The following is a 16,838-nucleotide window of genomic DNA, read 5'->3' as shown; positions in this document are numbered from 1 at the left end:
CTGTGTCCGATGACCTAGCAATCGCACTCCGAGCCACCTACCGAAGATAACTGAAAGCATCCGTCCATCCAGAACCTACGATATTCATATAAGCTCTGTTCATCAACAGCCAAAGGGTGGGAGCAACCCAGATGTCCCGTCACTGATGAACAAATAAACACAACGCAGCATCTAGGGCCCCTGAGTGGCTCAGTCAGGCAGGCGTCTGCCTTTAGCTCAGGTCATGGTCTCAGGGTCCTGGGATCGGGCCCCACATCAGGCTCCCTGCTCAGTGCAGAGTCTGCTTCTCCTTTGCCCTCTGGTGCTCCCCCTGCTTGTATACACACACACACACACACACACACTCACACACTCTCTCTCTCTGTCAAATAAATAAATAAATAAATAAATAAATAAAATTTTTTGAAAAGCATCTATCCAGACGATTTAGCCATACAAATGAATGACGTGCTGACACATGATACCACAAGGATAAAGACAAAACCCCATGGTGAGTGAAGAAAGCCACTCTCAAAGGTTATGTATTATGTGATTCCATGTATCTAAAATGTCCAGAATAGGCAAATGCATTGAGACAGAAAGTAGATCAGTGGCTGCCAGGACCGAGGGGAGGGAGAATGGAAAGGGATTGCTAACGGGTCGTGTCTTCTTTTGGAGGTGATGGAAATGTTCCACAATTAAATAATGTCAACGCATAGTTTTAGGAATACACTAAAAATCACTTTAAAGGGGGGTGAATTTTCTCACGCCCACCCAGGGGTGCCGTCCCTGCAAAAAAGGTAAGTATGTGAGGCCTATCTCGATTAAGTTGTTGTTTTTAAACAATGAAAATGTAGGTGCACACATGAACGTGTACTCTAATAACCTTTAGGTTAATTTTGAACTAGACATGTAGCTTCATGTCTATTTAAAGTAATGCTAATTTGGGGGCAAAGATTCTAAACGATCAACAAAGTGGAGGGTACCCTGGAATATCACAAAACCAAGTCTGACAATTACCGATACGTACTAGAAGTTTACACTTAAATCTCCATCGAACTAGCAACTTTATACACTACTAGAACCAGCAATCACTAGCAATCTGCTCTCTAGTGAAGGCAGCTGAAGTTTCAATTTCTTGCCCACCGAGCACATAACAGAGAGCAGGAGCTACGATGTTTACACCCTCACGACCTTTGTGGCATTCAGACAGCCCCCTGCACACACCACGAACCACATAACAAGTGAGCGAAATACTTGAATGCCATATTTGTAAAACAAGGTTCTAACTGTAAAACGTTTTGCTCTATGTGGTAATCCTTCAGAGGAAGGTCAGACAACTGCTCCCATAAAGGGCTGGACAGCAGGTATTTCTGGCTTTTTCTGATGCAACGACTCCGCTCAGCCACAGACGATACAGGAACCAATCCTCCCTTGCTTTAACCAGCACGGTCCTTTAACCAGAACTTTCTGCAATGACAGAGGCTGTTTGCCACCGAGCACTTGAAATACAGGGACCATGACTTGGGAACTGTTCATTTTAGTGACCTTAAATGTAAACAGTCACACGTAGCGAGTGACGGCCACACTGAACAGCACCACTGTAGACTAACCCTCAGCGGGGTTCACCGCTGGTCACAAAACTTAAAAAGAGTGAATTAAGTTTTAAAGCTAAAAAAAAAGAACTCTGATTACAACACAGGGTGAACTGAAAAGAGAAAACATGACCTAAAACCTCTAACAATTCGCAGATCATACTAGTAAATAACCAAAATTCTAAGCAAATTAATTTCAGCTCAGGCAGTAGGATACGTGTAGAGTTCCATGTATCTGGACTTCGCCATACTCTGTCTGGTATATACTTGCTGGATTCCAGCTCTGAGGTCGTCCCATATCTGGTCAAGGCCAATCTGCTTCAGTCCATGGGGATTCTGACTCCTGTTTGAGGACATCGTGAGCAATATTCTGAAGTTGTCCAGTGTAGCAATCCTTGTGCAAGGTACAGCTAATTCTCCATCAGATGAAAATATACAGTATCATTCCAGGTCAATTCACAGCAGCTCAGAAAGGATGTCCTTTGACTGTAGAAAATGAAATCTCATTGCAGGCAAACCTGAAGAAGAAATAAAGCAAATTAATGAGTATTTTCTTGACACCTGGGGCGGGTAGTAAGGTGCCTGCCACAGACAGAGACATTCAGTCCATAGGCATTAGTGGGGCCCATGCTCGTTTAGACAATAGTGCTCTTCCTCTGCGGAAACAAACTCATATGCTTTTATGTACAGATATACTTACTTAGGGATTTAGTTCGGAATCATACGAACTCACAAGAAAAGTGTGCGATCAGGGAGGGAGACAAGCCACAAGAGACTCTTAATCTCGGGAAACAAACTGAGGGTTGCTGGGGGCTGGGGAGGGAGGCATAGGGCGGCGGGCTGATGGACATTGGGGAGGGTATGTGCTATATAGTGAGTGTTGTGCATTGTGTAAGGCTGATTTTTCACCCCTGAAGCAAATAATACATTGTATGTTAAAAAAAAAAAAAAGAGAGAGAGAGAGAGAAGCTGGGTGGAAGTCTGCATATGCACTACTAACACTGGTGCATTTCTTTGCCTTCGGAAGGTATCAAAACTTAAACTATAGGACTTGCCCCACATTATAATTAGAAAGGCAAAGGGAACTCCCAGAATCAGAGTTTTGCACTTTGCAATAATGTGATGTTGGTGAGGCTGAGGTGCAGGGAAATGGTCACTCTCCTTTCAGAAGGGAATCTGGCAAGACTTATCAAAATTTAAGATGTTTCTTAAATTCAGAGACCGAGGTTGGCCGCTCAGCTCCACACCTGCCGGGTAGGAGGTCCTGGGTAAGGCACTTCACTTCTCACTTCTCTAAACTTCAATTTCTCAATCTACAAAAGGGGGCGCCCATCATTTTCCTAGACAGTTACTGTGGAGTTGAAATAAGACAACGCACATGCCATATTTAACACAGAGTAAACGCTGAACAAATAACACTGGCTATTACAAGGGTATAAGGCTACTACAAAATATAACTTCTTTTTTTTTTTATTTTATTTATTTGACAGAGAGAGAGAGAGAGAGAAATCACAAGTAGACAGAGAAGCAGGAAGAGAGAGAGGGGAAAACAGGCTCCCTGCTAAGCAGAGCCAGATGAGGGGCTTGATCCCAGGACCCTGAGATCATGACCTGAGCCGAAGTCAGAGGCTTCAACCCACTGAGCCACCCAGGCGCCCCTAAAATGTAACTTCTAATGCCTCAGGATCTCGGTCCACAGGTCAAGGCCCTCAGGTATCCAGCATCATGTTAACTCAGTACTCCTCGATACGCAATACTACCGTCACATCTCACGGACTGTGTCTATCACGGCGAGATGTGGAGGTTGTTAAATAAGTACTCCTACTGTAAAATTAAGGAACAATGAGTTATTTTAATGGCTCCATAAAACAGACGTTGGGAGGTGAACAGAGTCCGGGACAATAAGGATGGATGGTCAGAGCCTGCCGATTCAGGTTCGAGCTCAGCAAGTAACTCGGGGCGTCCCGCATCCTACGGGGTACCACCGACCTCTTGGCAGGCTAAGGCACATTTCAGGAGAATGTAGCTCATGCCTGCGGATCAAGTCGGAACTACTGAAAGCTAAATCATCTCTAATATTTATAATCTAAGCTTTGGGACCTAATATTTTATGAAGCCACAATCCCACTCTAGATCCTGCAAGTATTTTACACGACCCATTCGGAGAAGTATGTTTAAGTGCAGAATACAAAGATCGCTAACACAGGAACTCCCTCGAGTAAAGAGGAAACCAACAACTCAGCAACTGCTTTGCAAATGTTCCCTAAATACAAGTGTGATCTGCCTTTCCTTCTATCTACCCTGGGGGGATGAGGCCAGCACCCCCACCTGACAGTGAGCTTGGGCTCGGGCCGCCACCTGCCACTCTTACCTACTGAAACCTGCACTCCTTCCTTGCACTTAATTTTCCCCTAAGGGGAAATTATCACTTAAATTCCCCAGACTCACAAAGTTAATTCTATCTCATACCCATCCTGATGCTCTTTTACTCCTTTTTCTTCTAATTCTAGTAGCAACCGAGAAAAATGTTCCATTCCTCCCATTTTTACCCTTTCCTCACCCTGTTACGTCCACTGGGCATAAGAGTGACTTCAAGTGAACGGGTTACCACGGAGCCAACATCAACCTTCTTTCTTCAAACCTCCCCGTGCCAGCGACTCCCTGAGTGCGTCTCCAGCCCACACGGCCTGTCAGAAGCCCAGGCCCAGCTCTAGCCCGCGTGCCCAGTTCACATCCCCTCCTGGATGCCGCGCACCCGGCAGGTCCAGGGCTGAAATCAGGGACCGTGCCCAGCTCCACTGTTCCCCGCTGTTGCCCATCCCTGTGCGTGGCATCTCCATGTACCATGGGTCAGAAACGCAGGAATAATGCTGATGCCTCCCCCTATTCTTCCACATTCTCCGCTACTGATTTTAACCTCTGGGGTCGTGTCACATCCACTCACTCACCACCTCTATTTCCCCTCCCCCGGGACCCCGACGAGGACATCATCGTCGTCGTCACACACCAGGCTGAGCAGTCTACACGGGCTCCCAGAGCGCCCCTCCCTTTGACTCACCCCTTCAAGGCTTCACACAGCAGCGGAGTCTAAAACTATAAATCTGATTCGGCGTCACCCCGAGAATAACAGGGAGTCAAGCTGGAGTCTGAGGCAGGGAAATCCTGAACAAGGCACTCCCAGATCTTCTCTTCTCTTTGGGAAAACGTGCAAAGATTTACTGGGTTGTTTACAGGAGACATCATTTCCACACCATGGCCCCACACCAACACGGCGGGCACAAAAGCCACAGCCCCTCGCGCACCTGAGCAAGGATGACAGCCCCAGCCCGGGAGCCAGTCCCGCCCGGAGCCTGGCCCGGAGCCCCGCCGGCCACGGCTGCACAAGCCGTTCGCTCTTCGTGTGCCTCTTACAAACTCCCCTTGGTCCCCTCGGGCACAGGCAGGCAGGCTCCTCCCTCGTCCCTGGCTGTGCTCCCCACTCCGCTCCCCAGTCCCGGGGGCCCCTGCACCTGCTGCCGCTTGTGCTCGCTCTCCACCCGCGCCCAGGCAGGCCAGGCTTCCAGGAAGTCCCAGACAAGGTTCCCCTGCACCTGCACGGGACTTGCCCTTCTTCACCCTTATTCCTCGTTACTTCCCTGCCAGGGTCTCTCCCTTCTCTAGAGAGAAGGGTCCATGGCACAGAGACCGTCTCCTTGGCTCCCACAGGACCCTGAGAAGCCAGTTCAGAACCTGGCACATAGGTCAGTGTTTTGTAGGAATACATGAAATAATAAAACCAAGGAATTAAAAAGCTGGATGTTTTTAAAGAATTTTAAAATAAGGAAATATCACTATTATAAAGCATCTGAACTTGCCCCCAAGTCCCCTTCAGAATCTCCTTTAAATTCTATCTTGTTTCTTCTAAACTTTTTCCTTCAAACACTAGATTTTAGGCTAAAATTTATTTCTTGCTTTCTCATTTAGTAACGCTGTGTGTTATTCCGGTCATTACAAATGTACACATATTGTAAGTCTGTTTAAACACAATGTTAAAAGAGTTCTAGAAATTCAGTCATCATTAATATTTTATTTAACAAATATTTGGTAGGAAACTACCATGTGCCAGGTACCATCATGGGCGCCCTCTTGTGTACTATTAGTAACAAATCAAATCGGGCACAGCACTCACTGCTGCTTTGGGGTAAATCACCTTCCTGAAAGGCTGACCCATTAACTTCTGGTACGTGACAGACTTGTGAACTAGAAAACTTATGTACCACACATTTATGTACCAAAAATATTTGCTCCTAAGAGCCAATTACAACAGGATTAGAGGTTAACCTTAAACATACTTCTGGCCCTTCCTTTTACAGATTTAAAAAACCTCATTCAGAGAAGCAATCAAACCTAACCGAGTTTACAAAGCCCAAAGGGGGCAGGACCCCAAGCAGACCTCTGGAGTCTCAAAAGACTGTGTTCTCCAGTACTCTAGTCTGAATTTTAGATTCTTTCATTTGTAAGATGCCAAGAAATAGGGCAACAAATTTCAGTATTCACAAATCAATCAATGTGATACATCATATCAAGGAGAAAAGATAAAAACTGTGTTATCATTTCCGTAGATACAGAGAAAGCATTTCACAAAGTACAACATCCACTCATGATAAAAATCCTTAACAAAGTAATATGGAGAAAATTTCAACATAATAGAGACCATCTATGGAAAACCCACAGCTGGCATCATCATCCTTCAATGGGGAAATACTGAGAGTCTTTCCCCTATGGTCAGTAACAAGACAAGGATGTCCACTCTCACCACTTTTATTCAACATAGTTTGGAAGTCCAAGTCACCATCAGACAAGAAATAAAACGCATCCAAGCTGGCAAGATAGAAGTAAAACTCTCAGTATTTGCAATTGGCAAGATAACTATATGTAGAAAACCCTAAAAGCTCTATGAGAAAACTACTAGAACTGAAAAATGGATACAGTAAATTTAGCGAACCAATATAAAGAAATCTGCTGCATGTCTATACACTAATAATGAAGCAGCAGAACGAGAAATAGGCCCATTTACAACTGCACCAAAAATAATAAAGATGCCTAGGAATAAACTTAGCCAAAGAGGTGAAAGACCGGAACTCTCATACCATAAAACCCTGATGAAAGAAACTGAAGACAACACAAATGGAAAGACATCCTATGCTCATGGACTGGAAGAACAAATATTGTTAAAATATCTATAACTACCTAAGCAAACTACAGTTTAATGCAATCCCTATCAAAATGCCAATGCAATTTTCACAGAACTAGAACAAACAATCCTTAAATTTGTATGGGGCCACAAAAGACCCCAAGCAGCCAAAATCGACATGAAAAAGAAAAAACTGGAGGTATCAAAATTCCAGACTTCAAGTTATATTACAAAATTATACAAAGTAATCAAAACAGTATGGTACTGGCACAAAAACAGAGAGATCAGTGGCCTAGAATGGAAAACCCAGAATTAAACATTTGTTTAATTTGTTCTTCAACAAATAGTGTTGGAAAAACATCACAGCTACCTGAAAAAGAAGGAAACTGGACCACTTTCTTACACCATACACAAAAATAAACTCAAAGTAGACTAAAGACCTAAATGTGAGTCCTGAAAGCATAAAAGCCCTTGAAGGGAGTACATGCAGTCATTTCTCTGATATCAGCTGTAGCAATATTCTTTCTCGATAGGTCTCCTGAGGCAAGGGAAGTAAAAGCAAAAAAACCCAACCCAACCCAAACCAAAAACTACCAGAACATAAAAAGCTGCTTCAACATGCAAAGAAAACAATCAACAAAACTTAAGGACAACCTACAGAATGGAAGATTATTGGCAAATGGCAAATGGCACATCCAATAAAGGGTTAGTATCCAAAACAGATGAAAAACTGATACAACTCACCACCACCACCACCAATAATCCAACTAAAAAATGGGCAGAAGACATGAAGAAACATTTCGCCAAAGAAGACATCCAGATGATGAAGAGACATATTAAAAGATACTCAACATCATTCGTCATCATAGAAATACACATCAAAACTACAATATTTCATTTCAGACCTATCAGAATGGCAAATCAAAAATACAGAGGGGTGCCTGGGTAGCTTAGTGGGTTAAGGGGCTGCCTTTGGCTTGGGTCGTAATCCCGGGGTCCTGGGATCAAATCCCGCGTGGGGATCTCTGCTTCCGCAGGGAACCTGCTTCCCCCTTTCTCTTTCTGCCTGCCTCTCTGCCTACTAGTGCTGTCTGTCAAATAAATAAAAAACAAACAAAAAACCCCCACAGAAACAACAGATGTTGGTGGGGATGGGGTGAAAAAGGATCCTCGTGCACGGTTCTTGGGAATGCAAACTGGTAACAGTACGGATGTTCCTCAGAAAGTTAAAAATAGAACTACCCTGTAATCCTGTAACTGAGCTACTGAGTATTTAACCAAAATATACAAAAATGCTAATTCAAAGGGATGCAAGCACTCTTATGTTTACCGCAGCGTTACTTATAATAGCCAAATTACGGAAGCAGCCTAAGAGTCCATCAACTGATGAATAAAGTAGATGTGGCATAGATACACAAACAGACTATTACGCAGCCACAAAAAAGAAAACTCTTGCCATTTGCAACAACATGGATGGAGCTAGAGAATATGACACTAAGCAAAATAAGCCAGTCAGAGAAAGACAAATACCATACGGTATCATTTGTAAGTGGAATTTAAGAAACAAAACAAGCAAAGAAAAGAGAAAGAAACCAAGAAACAGACGTAACTACAGAAAAGAAACTGATGGTAACCAGAGGGCAGGGGGGCAGCAGATGGGGGAGATAGGTGATGGGGTTTCCAGAGCACACTTCCCACGACGAGCACGGAGTCAAGTACAGAAGCGTGGAACCACGGAGTTGTACACCTGAAGCGAATGTCAGTGTCTGGAATTAAAATTTAAAAAATCTTAAAAAAGGTTTAAAAAAAGCAAGCCAAAAAGCCCAGAAAACAAAAAACAAACAAACAAACAAAAAAAAAAACCAAAAAAAAACAACAACAACAACAACCCAGGGAAACTACCAAAAGAGGCAACAGAAAAACCCAGATTCACCAATTTTCTATTTATTAATCTTAGGAATCCAAACAGCTCTAATTTAAAAAAGCCAAAAGTTTGAAAGAGCTAACAAGTCAGTCCTAGCTGTATCATTATGAAATTTTGAATTATTTTAAAATTTAAGAAAGCCAACTTCAAAAAAAAAATGCCTGACCTTTTTTAAACTAAGAAAGCCACAGAACAGCCGAAAGTCAAGACACACCACTTATTCTCTGGCAAAGTTAAAACACACCAGATAGAATGGTCAGTGTGACTTTTCTCTAGAACACCTCCACTCCCCTAGCTCAGCACCAGGGTCTAAGAGTGCGCTTTACAAGTGCTTCCGTCCTCTACTGCACTTCTTACTCTACACCAAGACCTGCTGGTACCCTACAAGCTCATGTTAAAATGTCAAGTTTACTGCATTATACATGCTTCATGTCTAGTCCTACACATGCTGCTTTGTGCCACAGCACCCCTCAGTTTATACGCAGAATGGTCCCCACCGAGTAATTCATACACAGCTGATCTGAGGTTCTCAAAAATCTACATCCTCAATTATTTAACTCAGAAATTTATTTATTTGAGAGAGAGAAAGAGAGGGAGCAAACTCGCACACACACACAGGGGAGGGTGGGGCAGGGGAGAAGCAGAGGGAGGGGGAGAGAGAGAATCTTACGCGGGCCCCACATCCAGCGTGGAGCGCAGACACGGGGCTCCATCCCACAACCCTGAGATCAGGACCTCGGTGTAAATCAAGGGTCCGATGCTTAACCACATAAGCCACCCAGGTGCCTGTATTCAATCCAGAAGTTTAAAGAGGGTATCCTTACCTGGTATTTTCAGTATCCCCTAGGGAGCCTCACACCTGTGTACTTAGACATCTACTACTAATATTACGGCAAAGAAGTCCAAAGCTAAGTCTAACGGGAAACAATACAGGCAAGCACATCAGGAAAGCATCTTAGAGGTCAGACCACGTGCTGACGTGCTGACAGCAGGAGCCGACCTGCTGGAATCTGGGGGACGGGGCGGTGGGGGGGGTCCTCTCCGGAGCAGATGGTCGGCAGGGGGGACAGAGTTTGGGGGGAGATGCTTCTTAGGAACGAAGCGTCCGTGTGACAAGGGAAGCAGGGTCAGGCAGAGGAGTGAGCTGTGACCAAGCCCCTGCCCCCACCCCACAGGAGCTCTGCAGGAAGCACTGTCAGAGTGTCACACACAGGGGTGCAAGGCCTAGCCCTCCTGCTGCCACTGGGCTCAGTGGTTGAAAGGTGGCCAGGCCGGGTCGCTCTCGGCAGCTGAGGCAGGCCCCGGGAGAGCTGAAAGTTGGGGCCAAGTGCTGGACCAGACTGCCAACTCCCTTCCTGAAGGGGCACCGAGGTGGGGCACCTTGTATCCACCAGGCTGTCCAAAGAAACACGCAAGGCTCTAGTAATAGTTTCCCACTCGGGGTGTGGTGGGGGCGGGCAAGGGGTTAATCTGCTCAGGCATCAGTCAAGTGTTTGGTGAAGTACATGGACTGTGAGACGGCTGGGAGTAGTAACGTACGACACAGGTGCCCATACAAGATGGGCTTCTCTGTCAATGTTGAAATTTTAAGAAATACACCACTATACATGAACTCTCTAGCCTCCACCTCACAACCAGGCCGTCAAAACTGTCAACAGTCAGTTTCAAATGGTTTTTAGTTAAGGGGTAAAAATATTTTCCCAATAAATCCTATTACATAGCCAAAAAACCTTTGGAGGCCCCAAAAGGCAATCGCTATCAAAAACAAAGGACAAAACTAAAAATCAATACTTAGGAAATTAGGTAGTTTTCCAAAGTACAGCGGACCCTTGACATTACAGAGCTTGCCACCTGTGGTCGTGAACATCCAGGAGTAACACTGATGTTTCCAGACACACAATCTGCAGATTTGTACTGGAGACCAAGGCACAAAACACAACCCGTCAAGGGCAGGAACCAATGGCCATGCCAGCAGGCCCCGATGAGGCCTCAACAGTTCACACCACCTGCACACGCACGATTCCGCTTTCATCTCTGCCTGGGAAAATACGAGAGTGGAACGGAACTCAGAGTCAAAACAAACAGGTCATAAGGGAACAGGGAGCTTGTATATTTAAGGACTTCTCTCAAAGACTGTGTTGTTCCAAAGGGGTATGAAAGGTGACGGAATCCATGTTAAACAAGCTTTCTAACAATTCAAACTGAACGAACCAAACAGCCTATTTCTCAAGATCAGTGGTGCACAAGATCCCTTTGCGGAGTAGTTGTTCAAACTAAATATGTCACGTCCCAGAAGCCTGAACAATACCTCCTCCTTGATATCAGCAATTTAGAGGCTCATTAGTGCTAAAAGGACTTTTTAAAAATGAGCACCTGGAACAGTCTTTCACCGAACATTTATTGGAACATCAACTGAACAGAACAAAAGAAATACTAACTAACGTGAAGTCAAATAATTGTTACAAGACTTCAGAGGCCTTACTCAGTGGACAGATCTTATGAATCTCCATCAGAAGAACAGTACAAAGCCCTTTCCCCTCAAGCTGACTTGGCCATAGAGTATTTTTCCTTGGACATATCTCAGGACGGGTTCTTGTTTTGTTTTAGAAAAACTAATGTTTCAAGGAGCAACAACTTTTTTTTTTCTTTTAATTTTTTAAGATAACTCTGCACTGACCCTTCTTTATTCCTAATTTTCTTGGGATCAACCACACAGTTACGTAACTTTTTCTTTATAATGAAATACACCACACTTCACTTAATGACATACACCTTCCTTGTTTTTGGAGCTAAAATTCTACGATTCATCAAACTAGTCCCCTATTAAAGAGCTTCTAGGTGTGTATTTTTCAGTAGTTACAAGTGATACTATAACAAACAGTCTTCTAAGGATTCTCTCCTGCTGACTTTGTGCAGGATAAATGCATACATGTATCTGTACCATAAACGTACACATGTATCTGTACCGTAAACTCACTACAGAGCCACCTACCGCGTCACAACACGGTAGAGGAGGAACGGATTGGTCGGAGGCAGTTTGCATGTAGACACAGCGGATCTGAAGTGCTTGTGAATCATCCTAGGAGGCTGGGCTGTGGAGAGATCATATCTGACAGGCACTACTGGAGTTGGGGAACCGGAGTCAGAGAAATTACAGAAACAGATGGTCCCAAACTGAGTCCTGAAAACATTTGGAAACTGACTAGATGACGGGGAAACCAGAGTCTGTATCTGCAAAGTTACAGCCCAAATGACGAGAGGACGCCTATCCTGGAGGTCACAGGAAGAAAAGGGCCATGGCCGGCAGGGCCTCATCATGGTCATAAAAAGGCTCTGCCCTTTACTTCTTGTATGATCTTGGGTAAATCACTCAATATCTGCAGAGGGTCAGGAATAATGAGGCAACATAGTAAATAAATGCCAGCTGTTGTCTTCATCATCATGAGGGTATCTAACATGCAGCTTCTGGCTGGAGTTGTAAGTCACTGGCGACATCTCAGCAAGGCAAGTCTCACTGGTTTTAAGGACAGAAGAGGAAGAGGAATGGGGTGAGAGGGGCAGAAAGGCGATTACGGTGACCATGAAGGAGTGAGGAAAGCGGGAAGGTTGGGGGTGAGGTCTGAGAAAGAGAGCAAGGGTCAGGAGGACACAGCGCTGTGACCCGGAAAATAGTACTGCGTGGGTGCTAAGGCCCAGGCGGAGGGGCCAGGCCTAAGAAGTGACTAGAACAGAATGGAGCTCAAGGAAGTGACGGTCAGGGTACGGGGAGCAATGTCCACAAGGCGGTGTACACCCGAGACGGCGGGTACCGAGGAAGGAGGGGAGAAGGAGCTGGGGGCCAGCCTGTCCAATGAACTTGTGAAGTCGGTGGCGAGCAGGGGCAGCGGCTCCGGAGTCCGTCTCTGAGCGCGGCTGCGAACTTCACAGGCGCTGACCCAGCCCCGCCGTGGGGGTTGTGGGATGTAGGAGAACAGAATGAGCCGCAGCTCTGCTTCAAGGAGGCTTAACGTCTGAGGACAGGCAGTTTACGAGTGTGGACAGAGGCTACAGGAGTTTCCTAGTCACGGGGTAGGACCCCAGGGAGCTCCATGAAGAAGTGTGTACAGTGCCGCTCTGGGAGGGCTAGTTCAGAAGACCGAGAGATGGCCTGAGGGCTCACGTCGTGACCCCTGGGAGACACAGAGGGACTGAAGGCCCGTGTCGCAGGAAGGAGGAAGGCTTCCCCGACAGGGCCAAGCATTCTTCGCTTTACCACACGTCTAACCAATTAAGCTTCTGGTATTCTCCCAATGTATCATCCCCCTCACAATTGCTCAGCGTAGAACAGACAGGAATACAAATTCTTAAGATCTTTAAGGAACATAACTACATCTCCACTCCAGGGGAGAAACCTACATATTTTAAAGTGACAGGAGAATCCTATCAACTCAGTTTCAGCTCAACTATGCCAGAAGTCCAGTCACCACACTCTTGCCGATTAATCAACTCGATACTGGCCTCCGTTTCTGTAAGACCACACACACTGCGAGATGCTGCTGCAGAAGCGAAAGCTGAGGAGTGTCAGAGCAGGACCATTCAAATCAGAGTTGCACCAGGAATGCAAGAAACAAGGTTTTTAAAAAAAAAAAAAAAAAAAAAAAAAAAAGACTCTATAGTGCTTCAGTTAGGCTGATAGCTTTTGAAAATGTAAAGATAAAAGCTCTGACTTAAAATGTTAGTTTCTTCTAAAAATAAAGGCTCTATTAAAGTTAGTGGAAATACAATGAACACTTACTGTTGAAGAAAACAAAACAAGTTCTTCCTGTAAGTGTCGTGAAATGATCTATGAAAATAATCCACTATCCTCATGACCCAGAAACCCCCACAAAATCATGCAAATCAAGTGATTAAAATCTTCATGCTCCCTTTAAGAAACCACCCAGACCATCTGAAAAGCCACCAGGTATCTAAGGGTGTTACTTTTCAGAAGCGATGCAGGTGCCGTTCTGTTGCGAAAATGGTAGAGCTGGGCAGGTGCGCCACGCCAGCTGGGGGGTGGACACAGAGCTGGTGGCCCAGAAAGAGTGAGTTCCTTCTACACGTGCTTAAAAACAGAGCATTGTGGGCGCCTGGGTGGCTCAGTTGGTGGAGTTTGACTGCCTTCGGCTCAGGTCATGATCCCAGAGTCCTGGGATCGAGTCCAACATCAGGCTCCCAGCTCCATGGGGAATCTGCTTTTCCCCTCTGACCTCCGCTCTCAGGCTCTCTCACTCACTCTCTTTCTCAAATAAATAAATAAAAATCTTAAAAAAATAAATAAATAAAAATCTTAAGGAAAAAAAAAAGAGCGTTGCTATACTTAAGGGTTTAGACATAGACTCTGTGGTCACTGAGGACGTCCAGGTGACCCTCCTGGGAGTGTTCCCAGCCACTCGGAGATGATCCTGACTGAAAAAAGAGCAGAAGAGGAGACTGCACCGAACAAAAGAAAGGTTTCCCAAAAGAAACTAAAGAAATAAAAACAAGGTGAAATTTAGCTCTTCTAGTTTGGTAACACTTTAAATCTGATTAAAATTTCAATGATCCTGGGTTTTACTCAATAAAGTAATTACTTGGGGCACCTGCGTGGCTCAGTGGGTTAAAGCCTCTACCTTCGGCTCAGGTCATGATCTCAGGGTCCTGGAATCGAGCCCCGAATCGGGCTCTCTGCTCAGCGGGGGCCCTGCTTCCTCCTCTCTCTCTGCCTGCTTCTCTGCCTACTTGTGATCTTTCTTTCTGTCAAATAAATAAATAAAATCTTAAAAAAAAAAAATAATTACTTCTTTTCTAACACTTGAATAAAGAATTCCTAACGCCCTGGCTTTGGTTTGCAGCGTGGCAGCCTAAGACACCAACTGTCCCGCACAACAAATGACTTACACCTAGGGAAACTTCTGCATCTGGACACCCCAGCAAACACACAAACACATGTACTCACTGCACTGTTTATATGGACATCAACGAAAACCCAAACGTGCTAACAACCCTCATGTCCTCTAACAGGAGAATTCACAGATAAACTGTGGGACAGCCAGACACAGACCACACACAGATTCTGTCCACTTTCACGACACACTTCGACATGGATGACTTTCTGAAAGACTGACTGAAAAAGGTGGCAGAGACTACATCTGGTATGATAATGTTCTATACAGAATATTGATTGTTTTTCTTAATGAGCACTTCTGTGAGAGCAGGGAAGCTGGCAATCCCCCACCAAGAATGAGAAGACACTTATCTGGATGAGGCACAGGCCTCCACAGTTTTACTGGGCTTACATGTTGTTTAAAAACAACAACAAAATACCATATTTGGTAGAGATCCATTCTCTCCTGCATGTAAAGGTGTGATGGCTCGGATTTTCTCTAAGCTACTGCAGGAACCACAGCCGAGAGACAGGTAGGAACACTGTAGTTCCTGGGAGCCAGAGGAGGACAATTCAGGGCGGCTGCGGGGAAGGGCTGGGCCCAGACGGCGGCACAGGGGGGCTCCCAGGAGGCGGTGGGGCGCGGCCCTGGGACGGTCTACTCGGGGAGGTAGGATGTGGTTCACCAGTGTTCACTGCAGTATTGTGTCGGACCTCACAGGCCTGGCACGTACGGTGACGTTCTAGCAAGATCTAGTTGATACATAGCCCGTAAGAAAATGATTCGGCAGGTGAAAGGGCACACAACGCCATTCAGAACGGAGATCGCACAGTTGCTAGGCTGAGAAATTCTCACATTTTTTATTAGAAATTCTTAAGTTCATTGAAGTTTCAAGCGTACGCAGAGCCCGGGCACGAGGCGGACTGAGCCGGCCTGGGCTGAGTGTGCGGCCGAGGTGCAAGCGCCCGGCAGGACGGCTACTGCCTTCAGCCGTGAACTCTGCAGGCAGTTCTGTTGGGGACACTGATGACGCACATCCACAGTGTCATTCTAGAGATTTCAGGAAGAGGCCTGGCCTCACACAGGGTGACGTGGGGCTCCCACCCGCAGCTCAACCCAGCTCCCCGTCCTCCTGGCCTTCCCCGGACGCAGGGTCCCAAACCGCACGCCTCCCTCTCCGCCCCTCAGCCCTTCTTCCCACTTCAATTAACAGGAGCCTCAGGTGCGAATGAACGCCACCTGCCCCCTAATCGTCTGGGCTCCACGTTTTCCCTGTCACTGACACTCTGTCCTCCTCCGCAGGCCCTCTGCTGACCTGTGACACTGGGGCGGCACTGAACCCCCGACCGCCCTTCGACACTCAAACCAACCGCCCTCCTTTCCCAGCTTGGAAAGAAGAGTCGGCCCGGACTCCCCCAGCCCTCACCCTGGCGTGGAGTCCGCTCCAGCAGCGCTCCTCTCCCGAGCTCCCGGATCCCCACGGTTCTCCACACGCACCCCAGCTCCCGTCCAAGCGCTGTCATCTCACCTGGGTCATGAACACAGCCCTGCTCACCCGCCTCGCTGTCACCAGTCCTGCCCCCTCCACACCGCTGCTGCTGCCCGAGTTACTTTCTAAAACTTAAAAAGAGCCATTCATTCTGTTAAGTGAATTAACCCCAGTGACCTTCGTCATCCATCCATGATGGATCCATGATCCATCCATCCATGACCACTCCTGGTGTGGACCAAGCAACTGCTCCATGTGAGTCATTCCCTGGGTAAGGAAAGGACCTGATATTTACGGCGAGTTAGGATGCCAGTCTCTGTGCCGACAGGAGCTTTAATACTCTCCTTTAATCCTTACAGTGACTATATTCTCTGCGTGGTAGCATCTCTTACAAATGAGGAAAGTCAAGCTCAGAGATACTCAGTAATCTGCACAAAGTCACTGCAAATAAGTAGCAAGGACTGAGAACCAAGTGTTTAGAGTTCAAAGCCACTCCTTCCAGCACATTCCACACTGCTTCTTTAGAGAGGTGGAGAGCTCTCACTCCACTTCCTTACAAAGCAAGCTACCAAGCGACTGATTTCCGAAGAAACCACGCAAAACAAGTGACGTGAGTCACTACTTCAACATGAAGTCACAACTTCATGATGCAAGTGTGTCACTGACAAGCCCAAATGACTGCCAACAACAAGGACAAGGAAGAGCTAGCAAATTCAAGGACACTTATCTATACTTACACTCCCAAATCTATTTAAAACTATTTTATTTGAATATTCATTAATTAGCAATTGAA

At 45.9% G+C, this 16,838-nt stretch overlaps 1 protein-coding gene across 3 annotated transcripts in view; it reads right to left on the bottom strand.

Annotated features, from left to right (window-relative positions):
- Positions 1-16,838, bottom strand: part of CUL1 (cullin 1) — a 103,136-nt gene that overhangs the window by 63,967 nt on the left and 22,331 nt on the right. For all 3 annotated transcript variants that reach the window (XM_045087943.1, XM_045087944.1, XM_045087942.1), the window contains exon 2: positions 1,792-2,092. In XM_045087943.1, coding sequence (XP_044943878.1) covers positions 1,792-1,931 — 140 coding nt within the window. In that variant the 5' untranslated portion in view covers positions 1,932-2,092. The remainder of the gene's footprint in view (positions 1-1,791; positions 2,093-16,838) is intronic.

Source organism: Mustela putorius, unplaced genomic scaffold (assembly GCF_011764305.1).
Source record: "Mustela putorius furo isolate JIRA1106 unplaced genomic scaffold, ASM1176430v1.1 tig00001680_pilon_pilon_pilon, whole genome shotgun sequence".
Lineage (NCBI taxonomy): Eukaryota > Metazoa > Chordata > Mammalia > Carnivora > Mustelidae > Mustela > Mustela putorius.
The sequence above is the reverse complement of the archived record's forward strand: the minus strand, read 5'-3'. Positions and strand labels throughout refer to the sequence as shown.